Raw genomic sequence first — 18,145 nt, forward strand, 5'->3', positions numbered from 1 at the left:
CAGGGAAGCCCTGTTTTAATATTGCTTCAAATCTCCATACAGCTCTCTGGTTGTGCCTAAAACAGCTTACAGCTAACTGTGCAATCCTCAGAACTCAATGCACCTCTGCACTAAGTGCTCTACACACAGTCCCATTGCTAGGAACCTTAATTTCCTTGGGGATTATTCATTGTGCACGGCTGGGGAGCACATTTCAATCCTTCAGGAAAACAGGATATCTCAGCTTTTATTCCCTCCGACTCCTCACAGGTCTGATAGCACTGTCTAGTTCATCTGACAGCTTGCCGTCGTCTGCTCACAGCTCTGCGAGCCCTTCTGCACATGTCAGGAGCTGCACTTAATTTGAACTGGGCTTGTAAATCAGCTGCTGAGAATAAAGTGAAACGTGGAAAGCTGAGGAGAAAACGGACTCCATCAAGAGGAGATTTCTGAAGCTGGGATGACAAGCACAGAGCCTGTATTCTCTTTAGCACGGGAGGCTGTTACTCCCCCTCTCCCTCACCCTACCCCCCTGCAGAGCGAAGCGCTGGCTCTTCTGTTCCACAGCAGGTACGAGACCAAACGACTGTTTGCTCTTCTTGTGGCTCAAGCGCTACCATCATCCCCAAACGTGGACTAGCAAAAGGTGAGATACAAAGTGGGCCAACGGATGAACACAAGGAAGGCAGTGTGTGCGTGGGAGTACGAGGGAAGGGGGGTGTTTATTCTTGGCCAACAGTCTATAGAAACCACGCCAAGAGAGGCTCGGACGTTTTTGCTGTGGTAATTGAGAACAGAAGGATAATGTCCACAGAGCTGACCCTCATCAGCAATCCTGACATCTCAAGGGAAACAATCCAGTAACTACCCACCATTGGAATCACAGTTTAAATGCAGTACTCGGTGATACTGCACAGCCTATGACTAACATATGATAAAGACAGGCATGCACCAATACCTGAACACTGACAAGGCCAGTGAGCAAAACGTTTGTATTAAACTAGACTTTATGCAGTGTACTTTATACAGGATTATTTACATTCACACATGCAGTAGAACTTTGGATTATTTCTTATTTAATTATTTCCTTATTAATTGCTTTTTTAAAAAAATAAGTAAAGAAAATTACATTGTAAGCATTTCCACCATTACAAATTGTCTTTGAAAATCTCCAATTTCAAAAGGAATACCCAGACTCTGTCTCTACTGTTTCTGGACACAATGCCTTTTAGCAGCAGCGGAGAAAAAGAACTAAAAAGACACTTTAATTTAATAACTAAAACCTTGAATTTGGGAAAAGATACACTTTTTCTACATTTTCCATGGACATTTTTTCTTTAACATCTGCTTTACCATAAGGAAATCTATTTAATCTCACTAATTAACAACCAAATAAAGACTTTGTTACTTCATCAGATGAAGGAGGGTCCCAAACTTGCCGATTACCTCCAGTGGCCACCAACCCAACTGATGGCTCCACAAGAGAGTGAACAGAATCGGAGGAAGATTCTCCAAACAGCAACTGCCTGAAACATCTCAGTAAACCATCTCAATAAACCTCTAAAAACGCAGGGGTCAGCAGCTCCACTCCAGGAGAGCCTCACTGATTTTAGGTTTACATTCAGAATTACTTAATTAGGTCAATACGTTGCTTAATTAGGAGGTGTGAACATGCTCTTCCAGAACTTCTAATCCCTCAGTACTGCTGCCTGGAGGCACTGTGCTGTTGAAGGTGCTGTCCTTCACACGCAACATTAAACCAAGGTCCCGGCTACTCGGTCATTTAAGATACCAGGGTACTGCTGTAGGAACAGTGTTGTTCACCCCAGTATCCTGGCTAAATTCCAAGAAATTCCCAGTCTTCCTAAAGTTATCTCTTAACTCAATTTGTAAACCAACTTTTTGTAAATTGCTTTAGGATTCATTGGAATGAAAAGCCCAAACAACCCAAACCCAATTAATGAATCTATAATAATCATCATAATCATTATCAACGACAACAACCAAATTCCTTTAATATAGAGTCTGAACCTAAAAATGTCCTTTTCATAATAACTTATATTTACTAATAAGTAGACTTATATAGGAACCATACAGGACAAGCACCCTGGTTTCAATTTTGTAACACATGATAAGAAATACAAAAATTCGAGAAACTCTGCTGAAAGTGTGACTGAACAGTTGTACACTGGCAAAGCTAATTATAAAAATCATTTAAAAATATAAGGCCAAGTATTATCTTTAAAAACTTAAAGACATCACTATTCTGTAAAGACACCTTTGGGAAATCACTGCAATCCAGGAAGAAATCCTTTACATTTTCAAAATCAGTTAATCTTCCCCCCAGTGAATTTCCAAGAGATCTATTTAAGGAGCTCCAGTTTGTAACTGAAGAATAAATCACAAGCATACTATGAATATCCCAAAGGATAATTTCTCAGATCCCATGGATTCACGAGCCTCACGTAGAGTGGCTGCAGCGATCAGAATAATACCCACTGAAGAAGAAGATGTTGGCAGGACTGGGAAGGGTGGCTTGTTTCCCTCCACTTTACAGCAAAATCCAAATACAAATAAGGAAGCACCTTTAAAAGGACTGGGTAAAACAAGAATATCAATGTCATAATGATATCACTAGAGAAATATGAGCCCAAACTTTGAAGAATAAAAGGAACGATTACTGAAAAAAAGATGACAGCAAAGGTTCTATCAGATGGTATTTTGACAGCAGGCACAGGGGTGGGATCCCTTTTCAGAAACATAAATATCTGTCCGCTCTGAGCACTTGTTATTCACTGCCCACTAAAGATGGCCAGACAGGGGGAATGCTGTCTAAAGATAGACAGTGTCCTTTTCAACCTGTAATGCCCTGAATCAGCAGGTGACTGACGCTCCCTTGAGACAGCAAACCTGCAAATCCAAGGGTGATCTAATCGCCTTCCCAGCACAGCCTCAGAGACAGGAAAAAGAGGGTCGTGTTGCCTCAAAACAAGGCGCCCCAGCTGCTGAAGGAAGTAAGTATTAAGCTACAGGACTGGTGGTGAAACAGCCATACTGGCAGCCTATACAGCAGAAGGACATAACAACAGCAGGAAAAACACTAAAGGCTGTGAACACTCCCAGTGATGGATAATTCAGCATTGTGCTTGACTGAAACATGATTGAGGCCTCCAGCATTTTAATAAATGAAATCTATGATCCCTGTTAGTTTCAGCCCAGTGGTCAGGATCCCACTGCTGCTGAGATCAGTGATACTTAAAATGATTTAGAAACTACAATTAACAGGTATGGAATGTGAGGCACATACTTAAAGTAGTTCTGCCTCAGTTTCATCATCAGCACCAGTGATTTGGATTTAGTCTGGTCTTCTATATATGTATAAGACCTATTTGAAAGTGGCTTTCCTTAATGAATCACGTCATTGGAAAGAACACGATTATCTCAATGTGTTTCCAATACCTTGGTATGTAGCCATTCTTTCCCAAACACTTCCTGCTCTGACAAGCACATCCGACTTCAGACTAAAACTTTGTCTCTGTTGGCAAGTATTTACCTCTCCTGTCATCACTGACCTCAACAAAAAGTGAAAAATAATGGAAAATTGTTGCTGGATTGCCTTTTACAGCCCAAGAAGTGTAAATATGGTCTCTGATGCTGGAAATTGTCACTTTTCTACTTGCGTGTATTGGCCCATCTGACCTGGTGTCATTTCAAAAACAGGCTCTTTATCATTCAAGCAATTAATGCATTTTACACTGTAGAGAGCTGCTTTAGCAGAGATATGATCTGTAAAGAATGATTAAATTAAAACGCAAACTATCATATTATCATGAAATAATCAGATTTTCCTGTAAGGCATGTAAAAAAAGGTATTTGTAACTGCTACTACAAATTTACATTTTTATCGCATCGCCTTATCTTTATGAAACTTCAGTTAGATTTGGGGTTCAGCACTGAGGTCCTGGGCTCAGCTCCTGATGTGCTGTCTGTGTGGGCTTGTATGTTCTCTCCACATTCACTTGGGTTTCCTTCTGGAGCTCCTGTTTCTGTCCACAGTTCAAAGACATACAGGTAGATCAACTAGCTTCTGGGACGAGTGTGTGAGTGTTTGTGTCTGTGTCTGCCCTGTGATGGACTGGCATCCTGTCCAGGGTGTCTCCAGATAGCTTTGGCTTCTCCGTAACACTGAACTGGATAAAGCAGTTAGAAAACAAATGTATGGAATAAGTTGCAGATCGAACAGAAAAACATATTAAACTAAGAAGACCTCTGGAGAATTTGAAGCAGTTCAATTTGATCAAGCCAGGGTGGGTGAAACATGAAGGGTTTTCAATGGCAAGATATGAATAAAGGCTGTGCAGTTTTTGAAAAACGAAATAGAGGCTTAAACACGAGGCAAAGTGAAAAGAACACAAATAAGAGACAGTGTCTCCTTCCAAAAACAGACCAAGAAAAGCCACTCAGCCCACAGACACTAATATAACCCTCTTCAACCATCCTCTCCTTGGAACATTTCCTTCACAGTCACAGAAGTATGTGGACAAGGAAGTCATATAAAAGTGGCTGCAGGAAGGAAGCAGACTGGAAAAGACTCTTTTATGTATTTCTAACAGCAGTTAAAAATAGTTTCCCCTTTATTTTCAGTTGTTTAAACTTCAGTAAGACAAAAAAAAACAAGTGAGGCCATGTTTACATAACCAGCCACTTTTTTCCTTATTTCTTAGGGTTGCTGAGCGGAAATGGGCCGTTGGGGTGACAGAACGCATCTTTGGAGGGGTCTTTTTTTGGTGCTCTCCGCTCAAAACAAGTTCCTCCTGCTGGAGAAATCTGCTGCTTGCTTCTGCTTGAAAACCAAGAGCTGCTGTGTTTTGTCTCTTGTAAAAGTCAAATGTTTTAAGAGTCGTGACACTGCCAATTCACAATGATTAATTGTCAGATTCTCAGGATTGACGGCAGCATTGCACATTGCAAACAAAACGTGCATATGGCCCAAATGACATCAAAAACGTTTGGCTAGGAAGCCATCTCTGAAGAATTAGACCCCAGTGAAAGAGGATCACATGCCTAAGACATTAGCACTTCTTTTCTTTCTGCAGTTTGCTCTCCTTTCCTTTCTTTTTACATAAGCATGGACATGACCGATGCTCATCCCAGTCAAACTTTGTAAAGCAGACACAACAGCAAATCCTCAGCACTTTGAGGCTGTAAAGCTGAAACTGAGCACAAAATCTACTGAAGTTGGACTTCAACTAGAGCTCATTTCTTGTTTAAGTTTATATAAAAAAAGCATTTCAGACGAACCCCAGGGTTGGACTGCAGCCCCTACAATACACCCCTTTTAAGTGCTCTGAACATTTTCTCCTGCCAAGAACAAAAGTCTGGCTTTACCATTAAATAGAAGAAAAAGATAATGAGAGCTGGTGAACGTGACAGCAAGTGTTTCAGTAAGCAGAGGAGTGCGCTGGCATGCGACAGTGTGTCTGTGTTTCTATGGCCTACATACATTACAAAAATAGAAGCAAGCTGAGGCTTTTTTACCAGGAAGACTACAGTGAACAGAAATCCAAAGTGCAGTTAGGATGCATTGACAGGGGTGGAAATTTCAAGAGGTGCTAATGGTGTTAAAAAAATAAAACAGACCAGCATGGAAAGAGGCTGCAGCTGAAAAATATAATTAGGGTGATTAATACGTGATGTGTGGCAACACGAAGTGGCTCAAATTGCTTTGGAAGACTTGAGGTAGATGCCACGAAAAAGCAACTGCAGCATAATGTTTCCCAAGGGATTGTTCCTGGAAAAGCTGTCAGCGCGGCTGCCAAAAATGCCCCCTCCCATGCAGCATTATACATGTATAAAGACAACTGCCCCCTAACGGACCAATGTTAAAGAACTGATGCATTCACCTCGTTACAGTACAGCTCAATCTTGCAGCTACAACTAGCGCAGTACCCAATTTGTGTCACTGTTTAACACACAATCTTATTATTTACACTTAACTGGATGCTGCACTACATAAGTGACGGTGGTCTTCACTGGGCAGCCTGTGGGCACTGACTTCGTGGGTGGGCGTGCTGGCCATCACACAACACTGTACATTGAACTGTGACTTAATTAAACTGCGACAAACAAAGATGCAGAAATGCAAGCTTAAGATACATCAAATTGGCATAATGCTAGCTGATCAACAGGCTTCCAACACCCTCAAATCGAGTTTAAAAAGTCTGAAGACTGTGCTTGTGTATGAAGCAAGAGAAGCCACTCTGGGAAATAAGGAGAAAGGATCACATTCAGCATATACAATTCCTGATATGGCCATTGAAATTGTCACTCAGCTACTGAAAGGAACTTGTCATAGCGGAATTCTCTATTGTGTAATCATGTACAGTATTAGTCATACAATAACCAATAAAGTTAAGTGTTCAACAATTCTCAACAGTGTGTTTCAGAAGACCTGAATCTGTGAAATGGGCTGTTAGTGGCTGATTTTGCATGTCTGAGCCATGTTTTGGAATGTTTTTTTTTTTTTTATTTCCTACTGTGCTTTTTTATGATTTATGATGTATCCACTTTTATTTCACTTGTGTTTATTTTATTAAACACAGTTATTCCATGGGAAGAAGTAATAGGTTTATTCCCTGCTGAAAAGAGAAGAAAGAAAACACAACGTTTTGGCCGTGGAGCCTTCTTCAGGTGTGAATATAATAAACCTATTACCTGTTCCTTTGCAGCCTGCGCAGGCTGATGCAGCTCCCCACCTAAACTACTACAGCTATTTCATGGCTACATACATTGATTAATCTAGATTCTACACCTGTTGCTTGTTTAACATACCATAAATTAACCTGCATTCATCTGATTAACGTGCTGAAAGAATTGAAGTTGAAATCAAATGACCAGGGCATGGCCTGTACAAACAAGCCTAATGCCCACACGTCCAGACCATTAACCTAAACATAAGGCTATTCTCAGCTAAATTCATCAGAGATAATATTAAACAGAGACTGGTAACTGAGGTTACAGTGCCCCAAAAAACAGTATTACATGATGAAAAACTGCATACATATTTTACAACATTTACAGATGTGATAAAGTACATACATAAATACATAAACCTTTCCTAGGAAACAGTGAACATCTGGGAAGGACTACTGAACAGAACATGAGAAAACTTTACATCTCATAGCTACAGTACAGCACACAACACCTGCAGTTAATCCTAACAAATTATATGACACATGAAAAACTAATGAATTCTAAGAATTCCGAACTGATGTTTCAGGAATATCCAGTACAAATTTCCAATATATCGGTAATAGGTTTGCACAGCACAGCTATATATAGTACAGTACTGATATCCAGAAGTTTTTAAGATATTCTGAGGTTCCCTAAAGCTAGTAATACTAGAGTATTATTGAGCCACTTACGCCCTCTAGTGGGTCCAGAAAACAATTACTCAAATATGCTTTGCGTGTTCTGTTATGACGAACCAAAGTCCCTGCCACAGACGCTCATGATTTCTTGAATTGCTGTTTGAGATTACCACTACTACACACTGTAAATGCTGCCGTTAGAATAGTCTGAAATCTATTTTATTTTCCATAGCCATGTTTTTTTCTCAAACCAAACACTTTGAGGCTCTCGCTGCAACAGTACACATAAAGAACCCATTTCTCTTGTGGAGGGCTTGAGAGAGAGGGCTGATCATATTACTAGAATTTATCTGCCTTTTTTCATTTCTCTCTAAATTCTGCATTTTGTTACATGCATTCTAAATACCTCTCTGCCTTTGTCTGGTTCCTGTCGACGTGTTCCTGAAACAATAGCATCTGTTAGCTTCCTCAAGCATGACAGTTGAGGTTATGTGCAAGGGGAAGACATTTAGCATTGCACAATTCTCCAAAGCCTATTGGAAAAGCCCGTGTAACATCTATTTCACCACCAAACTCCCGTCTTATATTTACCCTTGGAATACTTCCAGCAGCCATTGTCATTTGTTGAACAGGGCATATAACAAACATGAGATAATTATACAGTTTTATTTAGAAGCTCTTTTAAAAAAATCCCAAAGTGCTCTACAATAATTTACACATAACAGACAGAACACATAAAAAGAAGGAGAGAAAAAAGCAGAGTAGATTGACCCAATAATACCCAAAATGAAACTAAATGATATCAAAACCTACACTGAAAAGATGTGTCTTTTCAAAGGGTGCTTTAAATATGTCGGCAGTTGCAATTGTAATGGATTTCAGCAATAAGTTCCACAGGCGTTTTGACACAAGAGTAGTCTGTACCACTCATCATGTGGAGCCTGGACTTTGGTAAAGTAAAAAGGCTTGAATCAGCAGATCTCAGATTGTGCTGGACTATATTAATATAATAAACCCTTAGGATAACCAGGAGATAACCAAAATTACTAAGCACTCACATGAAGGAATACAAATTCAGTAAGAGACCAGATAGCCAAAGATAATATACAGGTGATTAGTCTTTATACGTTTTTACATTAGCTGATGTTAGACTGTTCTGTCAGTTCCCTGAAAAACCTTTAACCTTCTGCTAAAAATAATTCACAATAATGCATGAAAATCAAACAAAATGTGTCGTGCCCTTCCAAAACCTCCTTGAGAGGTGAACAGACAAATGAGATAGTCCAAACAACAGTCTGTGATGAAGAACAGATCCTCTGCTTCTGCCAAACGTGATATAAATAAAAGAATTGTGAAGTATGTGACTGTGCAGTCAGTCCTTTATCCTCTTGGATAAAAAAATATCTGCTAGATATTACATATTTTGCTTCTAGCACCTACTGTAAAAAACTACTAAAGCTCTATGTGATATATAGCCAATATGCGATGTGCCTGTCAGAGAGATTGTTGAAATGCTACTTTGCCTAATTTGATAAGCTTTCTTAGGTCAACCAGTAAAATCATGAGTTTTGCTCTCACTGCCTTTTGTTAATCAAGGCATAAACAGAAAGGAAAACAGGCAAGCACTTTCCTTTAGAGATCACACATCTAGAATCACAGAATACTAGAAGATATACTACTTTCAGTGTCCCACGGTTGGGAACATTTCAAGTAACAGCTAATTATATAAATATAATTTTATATAAAACGTGTTCCCAGTATTTCCGGTTACGAAGAGTGTGTCTGCACACATTGTAAAAACATTGTTTATGTGTTTATGTGATATTGCGATGTACCATCTTTACTCTGTTTCTCCAGTTTCTTTAAGCAAAAATAAAAATCTGCTCTATGGCTTCCCAATCCTGATTTTTTTCAACTTTTGTGCGCACTTATAATTTCACCAGCCGAGCTGTCTGTTAATTCATTGAGCACTTAATAAAATAAGTGACATACTAGGACAATTTCATTGTTACTGCACCTACTGTAAAAAACTTCTATTTTACTTTATACGTGAATTCTCCAATGTCTTCAGAGCTCAAAATATTGAAAAACAGATTAAATTATGGATTTATGGATTTGACACAGCAAAAAGTATACACTGAGATCATTTGTATTAGGATTGAATGCTCTGGAAATTGTACTGTGTCTATAGAAGATTAAAATAGCAAAAGATCAGTTTTTAAAAAATTAAGCATGCTGCCAGAAGATGTCACTCTTTCACAAAATGTAGAATATTTCTCTGGAGTCTGGTAACGATAGCACTCACTTTTCTCAAAAACACAAATCTACATATGTCACAAAGGGGTGAAAATGATTTTCCTTTTGCCCCTTCTGTCAAACTCAGCGGGTGCAGTGCGGATGAGCAGTCTCTGACAGATACTGATTATACCCTTTTAAATGGAGCAGCTGTAATCAATGCATATGGTGTGATTGGGGACAAGCTATTCATGCTGAAACTCTGGGCTGTGTACTGACGCACAAAGCAGTACCAATCAGCACGTCAGGAGATATCGACTTCCTGAGTGGTGAGCTTTATCTCTGGGATCAATGGCCAATGACACTCATGTCCTACAATCGCCTCACCTAACTTGACTTTCCTTGTCAGCAAGGCATCATGGTTGGTAGTACCTCCAAAACAGCACCACGCACTTCAGATCCATTTCAGAACCTCGGTTCCAAGTCAGGGAGATGCTGCTCCGGCGCATGTTGCAATTCTGCACCTCAATTCTTTAGCATTTGCTGGCTAAGCTGTCGGCCTAACACATGCTCAATCCAAACAACTGGCAATTGGATGGATGGAAATTAAAAACAGTTAAAAAAAAGGGAAAAAAGGTAGATTCCACAGGTAGACTTGTTGGAAAACCGTGTCTGTTCATCTTTATTCTCAAAAAACAACAACAGGTAATTCCAAATATTTTTCCATACCCCTCTTACATGTTGTTTCCCACTAGCAGCGTTATTAATTCCTAAAGATTCTTCCAGGCTTGGCATTGCAGTGGGCTACTTTTCAATCACCTCCATTAATTTTTTGTCCTCCAGGCCTAGAAGAATCTATGCACGTCGCTATTGAAACACTTTTCCCCCTGCAGCGCCAAACTTGAGCCTCAACCAGGGGCAAAGGTTACTTTGAAGATCCTCCTGCTCATGTGATTATGATATCGGCACAGGTGGCTCTGATAGCCACTGGGCATGCAAAGGAACTTTGATGTTGCAATGAACGGGGCCGAGATCAGACTGACAGTAATTGTGGAACATACAGAAATGATCCCATTAAGCACCAGACCTTACAATTCTGCCGCGATCCTTAGCACGCTTTTGAGAGCTTATGACAAACGCCTACAAAACTCCATTGCCATCATTCCATGGGAGGCGAAATCCATCCATTCCACAGGAGACAAAAATAACCCCTTTTACATTTACCAAACTGGGGAATAAAATAAAAATATTTATTTCATACTGTCATGTGTATATGAAATAGACAGCCGTGTTGCTTGACAATTAAAATTAGAAAGTTTATTTTCTCTATTCAGAAACAATAACCATTCCTAGCTTTTATAAAGAGCTTTTCATTCTAAAGAATCTCAAAGCATTTTACATATAAAAAAGGGGACCCACTTTGTCAACAGCTGAAAAGGGGCCTCCCTGTGTTGTCCTATAGTCTTTGTATTTCTATCAACATGTTCCTCTCTTCTTTACTATGGAGAGATCTGGGAACAGTTAGCTTAAAATAGTTTCAATTACATTTAAAGTTTAAAGATACAATTTTAAAAAATCCATTGTTTCAGCTCTTACCAAGTGTGCATTTCCATTTTCTAGTTATCAGAGCTGAAATCAAAGTACTTCCACTCAACTGAAAATAAACAGGATTCTCCATGGAGTTACACACTTTGTCATACTAAGGCTTTCATTAATTCAAGCGCTTGTGTCATCGCCTGTGTTTGTAAAACCAGTGAAACGAGCAGTGTTGATCTTAATAACATCGGTCAGAGTATGAAACATCCTTGGCGAATCCTTGATGATGTTTCCTGCAGAATGCAAATGCAGAAGATCACATCTCTGTATGATTCCCATAGATTTCCATAGAAGGTTCCGAGGAGGTTTACCCCAGGACAGATCTCAAGACTACAAATAAAAGGAACTCAGTGTAAAATGCAACTTTACTATTTCATGACGGCTTAGTGTTTTATGGTTTAATTTTTATTCATACAGCCTGCGGTACGGCACAGACAAAACAATTACTACCCGGGTACATTTATTATTTACTGTATATATCTTCTGCTTTCCTTCAAGTGCAAAACACAACACAAGCAAGAAATATTGCCTGCAATTCAGGGAGTCAGAGCCTAGTATCTCAGCATGCAACAGGCAAAAGCAGGAGAACACCCTGTTCAGGACAACAGTCCATGGTAAAGCAGACACACAGACACAAACAGAGACACACAGTAACAGCAGGGCCAGTTTTCCTAGAAGCCAATTAACCCACCAGTATGTTTTTGGACTGTGGGAGGAAACCACCAACCAAGAGCCCACCTTCTGTGGCATGTCTTCCACGAACACTGACAACATTTCTGTGTGCGCACAAGATGTTGACAGGGAAGTAGAACCCTATGCAATGTTTGCTTAAATACATAATTTGCATACAGGATAAACATGGTTACCCTGCAAGCATCCAAACACTTCAGTCAGATAAGAACACTGGAGGATGAATTTTTGCTGGAGTAGTTATTTGGCAGATGGGAGTGGATCCAGAAAGCTCAGAACAGAAACACATGGAACTGTGTCAGGTCACGGAGTGAACAAGAAAAACCCCTTGGTTCCCTTCCGTTTCTTAAGCTGAAAATGTTTACCTTTGCCCCCTGAGTAAAAGCGAAACCTGCTTTGCCTCCAACTTACGCATTCAGATTCACTAGCAATACAAACAGAAGCACATTGTTGCCATCAGTGAAAAACATATTCTGTGTATCTCGTAATGATGAGAAAATTGTCCTGAGATAGTAGATTATCACAGAATTTCTGTGATAATCATGTCATACAAAACCTGCATTATGATTAGGTGACTTTCAGTTTTAAGCAGTGGAATCTATTGCATGGTACTGTCTTTCTTGTTCAAGGACAGGTTGAGTGTCTCATGGTCATAATGATTGTGTACACATTAGCTATAAATTGTAACATTTAAACAAAATTGAAAGTTCCAGCTGAGCTATCGGTAGCTTCTAGGTTCTGTCATTGCACAATGTTGTTCATTGTTGTTGGTACGCTTAATTGATCATTTGTATCTCAGCATTACGAAATAATATTGTGTCGCGTAATAAAGCTTTGCCCCATTCTCAGTTCACCTTGATCACACTGTCTCTCTTTAGAGTAACAATGCGATGGCAGCAAGCATATGTCTGTGAGAATTTAAAAATAATGAAATCACACCGGACGTGTGGAATATACATACCAAGAAACAAAAGCACTGAACCTGGAAAAAAGCAGCACTCCTGCACTTCAGCTGCTTGATATTCAAAGTTTTGGATTTACAAGAATATCATAGTAGCAGTGACTTTTGTTGTCAGTCAAGCATGAAATGAACCAATGCTCTTCAAGAGCTTGAAACTATAGGATCACACTCTGTAGGGATGAAGAAAGAAGCACATAGCTGTAGATCTGTGAGGACTTTCAATGCAATCTTTTTATCATTTTGAACCCAGCTGAAACCTATCAAGTTATTCTTACTTTCAATCACTTTTCATCATGTTGCATCAGTGTAGATGAAGATTATACTATTTAAAGCAACAGAATGGCAATATTTAAAGACTGCCATGACTTACCAATGTTTTAGATAGCTTCCATAAAATTCTGCTGCACCTACCATTTCATCAATTAGATAATACACATATAATGGAAGAATAAGGAACAAGTAATAGGTTTATTCCATGCTGAAAAAAAGAAGAAAGAGAACACAACGTTTCGGCCGTGGAGCCTTGGCCGTGGAGCCGTGTAGAAGGCTCCACGGCCGAAACGTTGTGTTCTCTTTCTTCTTTTTTTCAGCATGGAATAAACCTATTACTTGTTCCTTTGCAGCCTACGCATGCTGACGCAGCTACCCACCTGAACTACTAATGGAAGAATAAGCCTTCTAGATCAATAGTCCGTAAAGATTCTGTGAAAAACCTGCATATAGGCCACATGAATGGGTTTTCTATTAATAAGCTTAAATGTAAATGCTTGGTCTTTCTTTCTGTGGTTTGGCAGAGAGAATTCTTCTAGTTTGGGTTTAACCTCTAGTTCCATGCTGTCATGAGAAACCATCAATGTCTATTTGCTTGTACTCAAGGCACAACTAAATAAATGGGTTCAGGAATCGTATGTCTTAGGCTCAAGGAAAATGAATTGTGTAAGCATTCCCAGCCCTGTTTGTAGCAACATGGCATGACAAGATGTACTGTAAATAGCTGACTTTGGCAGCTGTATCCTTCACTCTGAGCCCCTTTCATTACAATACATGCTGGGATCCTGGAACAGCAATCTAAACACTAGGGTGAAGTCAATTGTTCCAAGCATGTAAAAGCACAAATGACAGACTTCCACTTTCCAACAGCAAAGGAATTACAGCGAAAACAGCCTTGAAACTTTCTCTCCTCTGCCAAAGAAGTGTTACATACCAAATGCAAGAGTGTCTTCGCATGGAATTGTAGTTGAACTGCATGGCTTTTCTGGGAAAGCGGGAGTCTCTATTCATCATAACAATCCTAGTGATCCACAACGCATCTCCAAAAACTGAGCTCCCTCATGAACTCTGGGCAGCTGGCTGCTAATGACCAGTAGGGCATTTCCACCGGTATCTCCTGCTCATTCTCGTCCCACATGTTGTTTCAGTAGCTCCCAGACAGCTCAAATGCCTGTTACCAAATTCCCGTTCAGGTGAACTTGCAGACCTCCTGCCAAAACGTCCTCCCAAAGCAAGGTCTGCGATGATCCTTTTCAAAGGCAGGTAGGGAACTGCTGCTGGTTTCGTATGGCTGGCAGCACCAACAGGTGGTTGTAAATCCTACAGGTTCACGGGGCTGTATTCATGCAAATGTTATGGCTCATTTGAACATTGGTATTCCAGAAAAAAAACAAAGCATTCTTTGTGAATTTCAAACAAAGGCTTTCCTATGTCCGGACATAATCAGGAAAGCAAAACTTAACCTGCGCAAGATGGTGTTGAAGTTTATGGTGCACTAGCACTGAAATGAGCAATAGTGATCCCAACACAGCATCCGATTCCTAGAGTAAAGTCGGGTTCTTATATGTTTTGACAAGGCCGCTTTGGTTCATGTTGACACAGACACCATACATATCTTTCCTGGCCTCTGGCAACAAGCTAAATTAATCTCTAGATAGTTATGTTACATCTATTGCCAGTCTAGATCAACAGCCACTTCACTGTTTGTTTTCTTTGGCTCAGGACCAGACTACAAGCAAGGTAAACTTGAACTTCTGTTTCATTCATTCCTAAATAGGAAATGCAAAATTCCTCTCCCCTCCCCCCCAACACCATATAGAGGAACAAATCAGATAATCCCTCCTAATAGGGTTTCTGCAATTCCTTAACCCCAAAGACTTGTTTCCTTTCAAAAGAGAGGGCATGGAAGAGACGTCCACAGACACAGCAGCAGCGATGCAAATAATCGTAACAACAAAAAATGACCTCTTGCTGCAGCTTGTGCTGAGTTAGTGACAATCCCTCAGGCAAACCAGGAAATCTGTAATTAACCAGAGTGAAATTTCAGAATCCGTATCAAGTTTCCCAAGTATCCAGGGTCTCGCACATTAAACTGAAAATTCAGGAGAATAAAGCAAAACACAACCCGGTCTTTGTGAGAAGCTGAAGCTTAACTCTTAGCTGCCAGCAGATGTGAGACTCATGAAGGCTGCACAAGCATGACCGGTGGGCTAGGCTTGTTTTGTCCCAGATTTTGTTCTCAACATGAGGGCGCAGCTGCCTGGACTTGTTTCAGACGTGCTGCACGATGTTCACCGCAGTCATCTTCAGCTTGCCTGCACTGGATCAGCCTGAGTGACACACTCGATCGACAGCTTCCCAACAGAGCGGAGACTCGTCGGGCCGAAAGTTCAATACAGGCGGCACTGTAGTGTCAGCTTGTGTTGATAAGGGGGGAGGGACATTTTCCAAAGGATTTTGTAATGCACTCTTTCCTAGCATAGTAGCTACTTGAGCTAGAAAACTCCAAACAGTAGTTCCATGGCTTGAGATATTTCAGTTCTGCCGAAAACATTCAGTGTGTTTGTCATGACACCCTGTGTAAACAAGAGGATTTTTCTTCTGTCCTGGTTTGAGTCTTGGTGCTGCCTAAAGTTGACAACCTCATTCTACTGCAATGCACACTACACCATTTTAGTGATGTGCATAAACATCGTAACACATTGTTCTATGTTTCAGTTCTGGATGGGCAAACTTTTAACTTCAGATAAAGAATTATCTGAATTAGCACACAGTCACACCATTCACGTTCGGAAGGCGCATGTTAAGAGATTAGGTGCATGAGAATATAGTCACGACAGGTTTCAGGGGGTCAGTCCCTCCATTTGCACTCTACTTTCAATCTAAAAATCTGCATGACTTAGTCTTTTCTTTACCATCCACTAAAAGCAGGCTATAAGTATAGGTACTATACTTCACAGCATGTCTAAGATTACAGTAGCATTTTATGACTAATGGCTTAAGGCTTCCAGCTGTTTCTGAGGTATGAGTGAAAATAATGAGTGGCAGGTCTTTCAGTTCTTGAAATGCCTATCTCTTGATCTCTCTTTTTAAAATCTAGAAGAGCGGACTCTCTTTAAATCCAGACTTACATCCTTCTGATGATGTTCTAAATAAAGGAGCTATATGAATCTTGTCAACTGTACTCTACTGCTGAAAATGCCTCCTTCAACACATCTAGTCCAGATTTGTTTTTTACATAGAGAAAGCAAATACAACTCCCCAAACCTTGCATTTGCATATGAACTAGAAGCATGAGTTCATCTTAAAAGAGCATGCAAATAAGGTATTGTACTTAAGAACGCATTTCAAATAATTGGATACAACACAGCTTAAAGGAAGATCAGAACTAGATATAAATAAGAAAGTTTGAGGAGAACTTCCACATGTTTTCTTGGTTATTTAACGTGATGTTGACATTAATTTGGTCTCTCAAACTGACAAAGAACCTGATGTGTCAATGCCTCTCGCAGCAGTCCACGGTTGTAATGTGTATGCTCCAAAAGCAATTGTGAAAGTTTAACAGTACGAGTCTATCAGGAGACATTGTAGGCTAGGATTTGTATTTTAGTATTGTGAAAACTGGTCAAAGCCTATTCATGTATGCACAGAACTGTGAGAAGCCCCATGTGATGATCAGGGCTCTTGGTTGGACAATATCAGACATTCTACTTTGTTGCTGGATTTATACGCTAAGAAAGGCTTTAATCCAGACTAAAGTGGAATCCCTTGCAGGGATCAGCCAGTGTGTTGCTACAGCCAATATACTGTGCGTCATTACTCTAGCCTAGAGTCAGAGCCATCCAACAGCGAATGGGCTCATTAGAGCATGAAACTGACACTAAACATAAATTTGTCGATCCGTCAACTGGTTTCTGCACTGAAGAGACAGAGGAGACCCTGCTTGCTTGGTTAAGCCTGGTAATGAGAACACTGAGGTTACACTGTGACCTGGCTGACCTCCCTGTCAGGCACCAAGCCAGAAAGCCTTGCGGTGCCCCCTGGTGGTAGCTGAGAGACCCGAGTCCAGAGGGCCTCTTACTGTTCCAAGTTCAATCACATTTCATACATTGTTTTCATAGCTGTGTGTCGCAGTTACTGGAGTTGTTGTTATCGCCCCTTCCCTTATTTTACCCCTTTTTCTTCTGGGTTTTTTTTTACACTATGACTTGTAAAAACTTCTTGCAAGAAAGCTATTGGTGTGAAGGTTTGTTCAGATGCAGACCTGCTTTAACTCCAGTAGGTGGAAAATTCCACAACAATCACAAAACGTTGTTATTGTCTTATATTTAGTGTGGGATGTCATGCTACAGTACCAGGAAATTCAAACTACTATGGTTTATTGTTCAATTTCCTAACCTTTGCCCAAACCTTAATCTACAGCTGTACATCTTTTAATGTGCTTGCTCTGTTTTTTTTTTAGCCAGAGGTAAAAGAGTACCAAGATTACTAATACTAAGAGTACTAAGACTGGCAATAACGGTCTCTGCTCAGTGTCACTGTATTATGGAGCTGAGAGCGTCAGGGCGATGAACGTAGATGTCTGGAAGCCATAACTGATACTTAATCTGCACCCCTTGTCAGCCATTAGGTAAAATGCTATCCAGACTTGCTCTCAGGCTCCAATCTGTGTGCTGAACTCACAAAGCACTAGTAATTGAGGTAGACTTGACAGACTCAAATCCTGCGACCGATCTGACATTAAGGGGACAAAGTAAAGGCAGTGACAGTGTTCAACATAGCCTCCTAAAAACTCTTGCCTAAGTAATAATAAGCACTGATCACAGCTCTTTGAATGTTTTTTCATTAAATGAACGTCAATCTTCCATTTGTCAATGATGAAACATTTAAGCTCGATGCTTCTCTTTCCAGGAACAAACACTTTGCAGTTTATTACTAACTGAATTGTAAGACTTTTTAACTACTTTAGTGATGGTGCTTTACCCCTGGTTTTTCCTTGTAGTAGTAGTCTACTTTCAGTGAGTTTGTGAATGGTGGGCACTCA

General features: G+C 40.2%; 1 protein-coding gene across 7 annotated transcripts in view; it reads right to left on the reverse strand.

Annotated features, from left to right (window-relative positions):
• The window catches only part of LOC148639025 (3',5'-cyclic-AMP phosphodiesterase 4C-like), a 142,630-nt gene that overhangs the window by 44,314 nt on the left and 80,171 nt on the right, over positions 1-18,145 (reverse strand). Inside the window, exon 1 of one of the 7 annotated variants that reach the window (XM_088622345.1) lies at positions 14,036-15,419. The exons of the other annotated variants lie outside the window; for them this stretch is intronic. Coding sequence (XP_088478471.1) covers positions 14,036-14,115 — 80 coding nt within the window. The 5' untranslated portion in view covers positions 14,116-15,419. Of the gene's footprint in view, positions 1-14,035; positions 15,420-18,145 lie in introns of those variants that run through there. 7 annotated transcript variants of the gene reach the window in all.

The sequence above is a fragment of the Lepisosteus platostomus genome, chromosome 27, assembly GCF_059453375.1.
Source record: "Lepisosteus platostomus isolate fLepPlt1 chromosome 27, fLepPlt1.hap1, whole genome shotgun sequence".
NCBI lineage: Eukaryota > Metazoa > Chordata > Actinopteri > Semionotiformes > Lepisosteidae > Lepisosteus > Lepisosteus platostomus.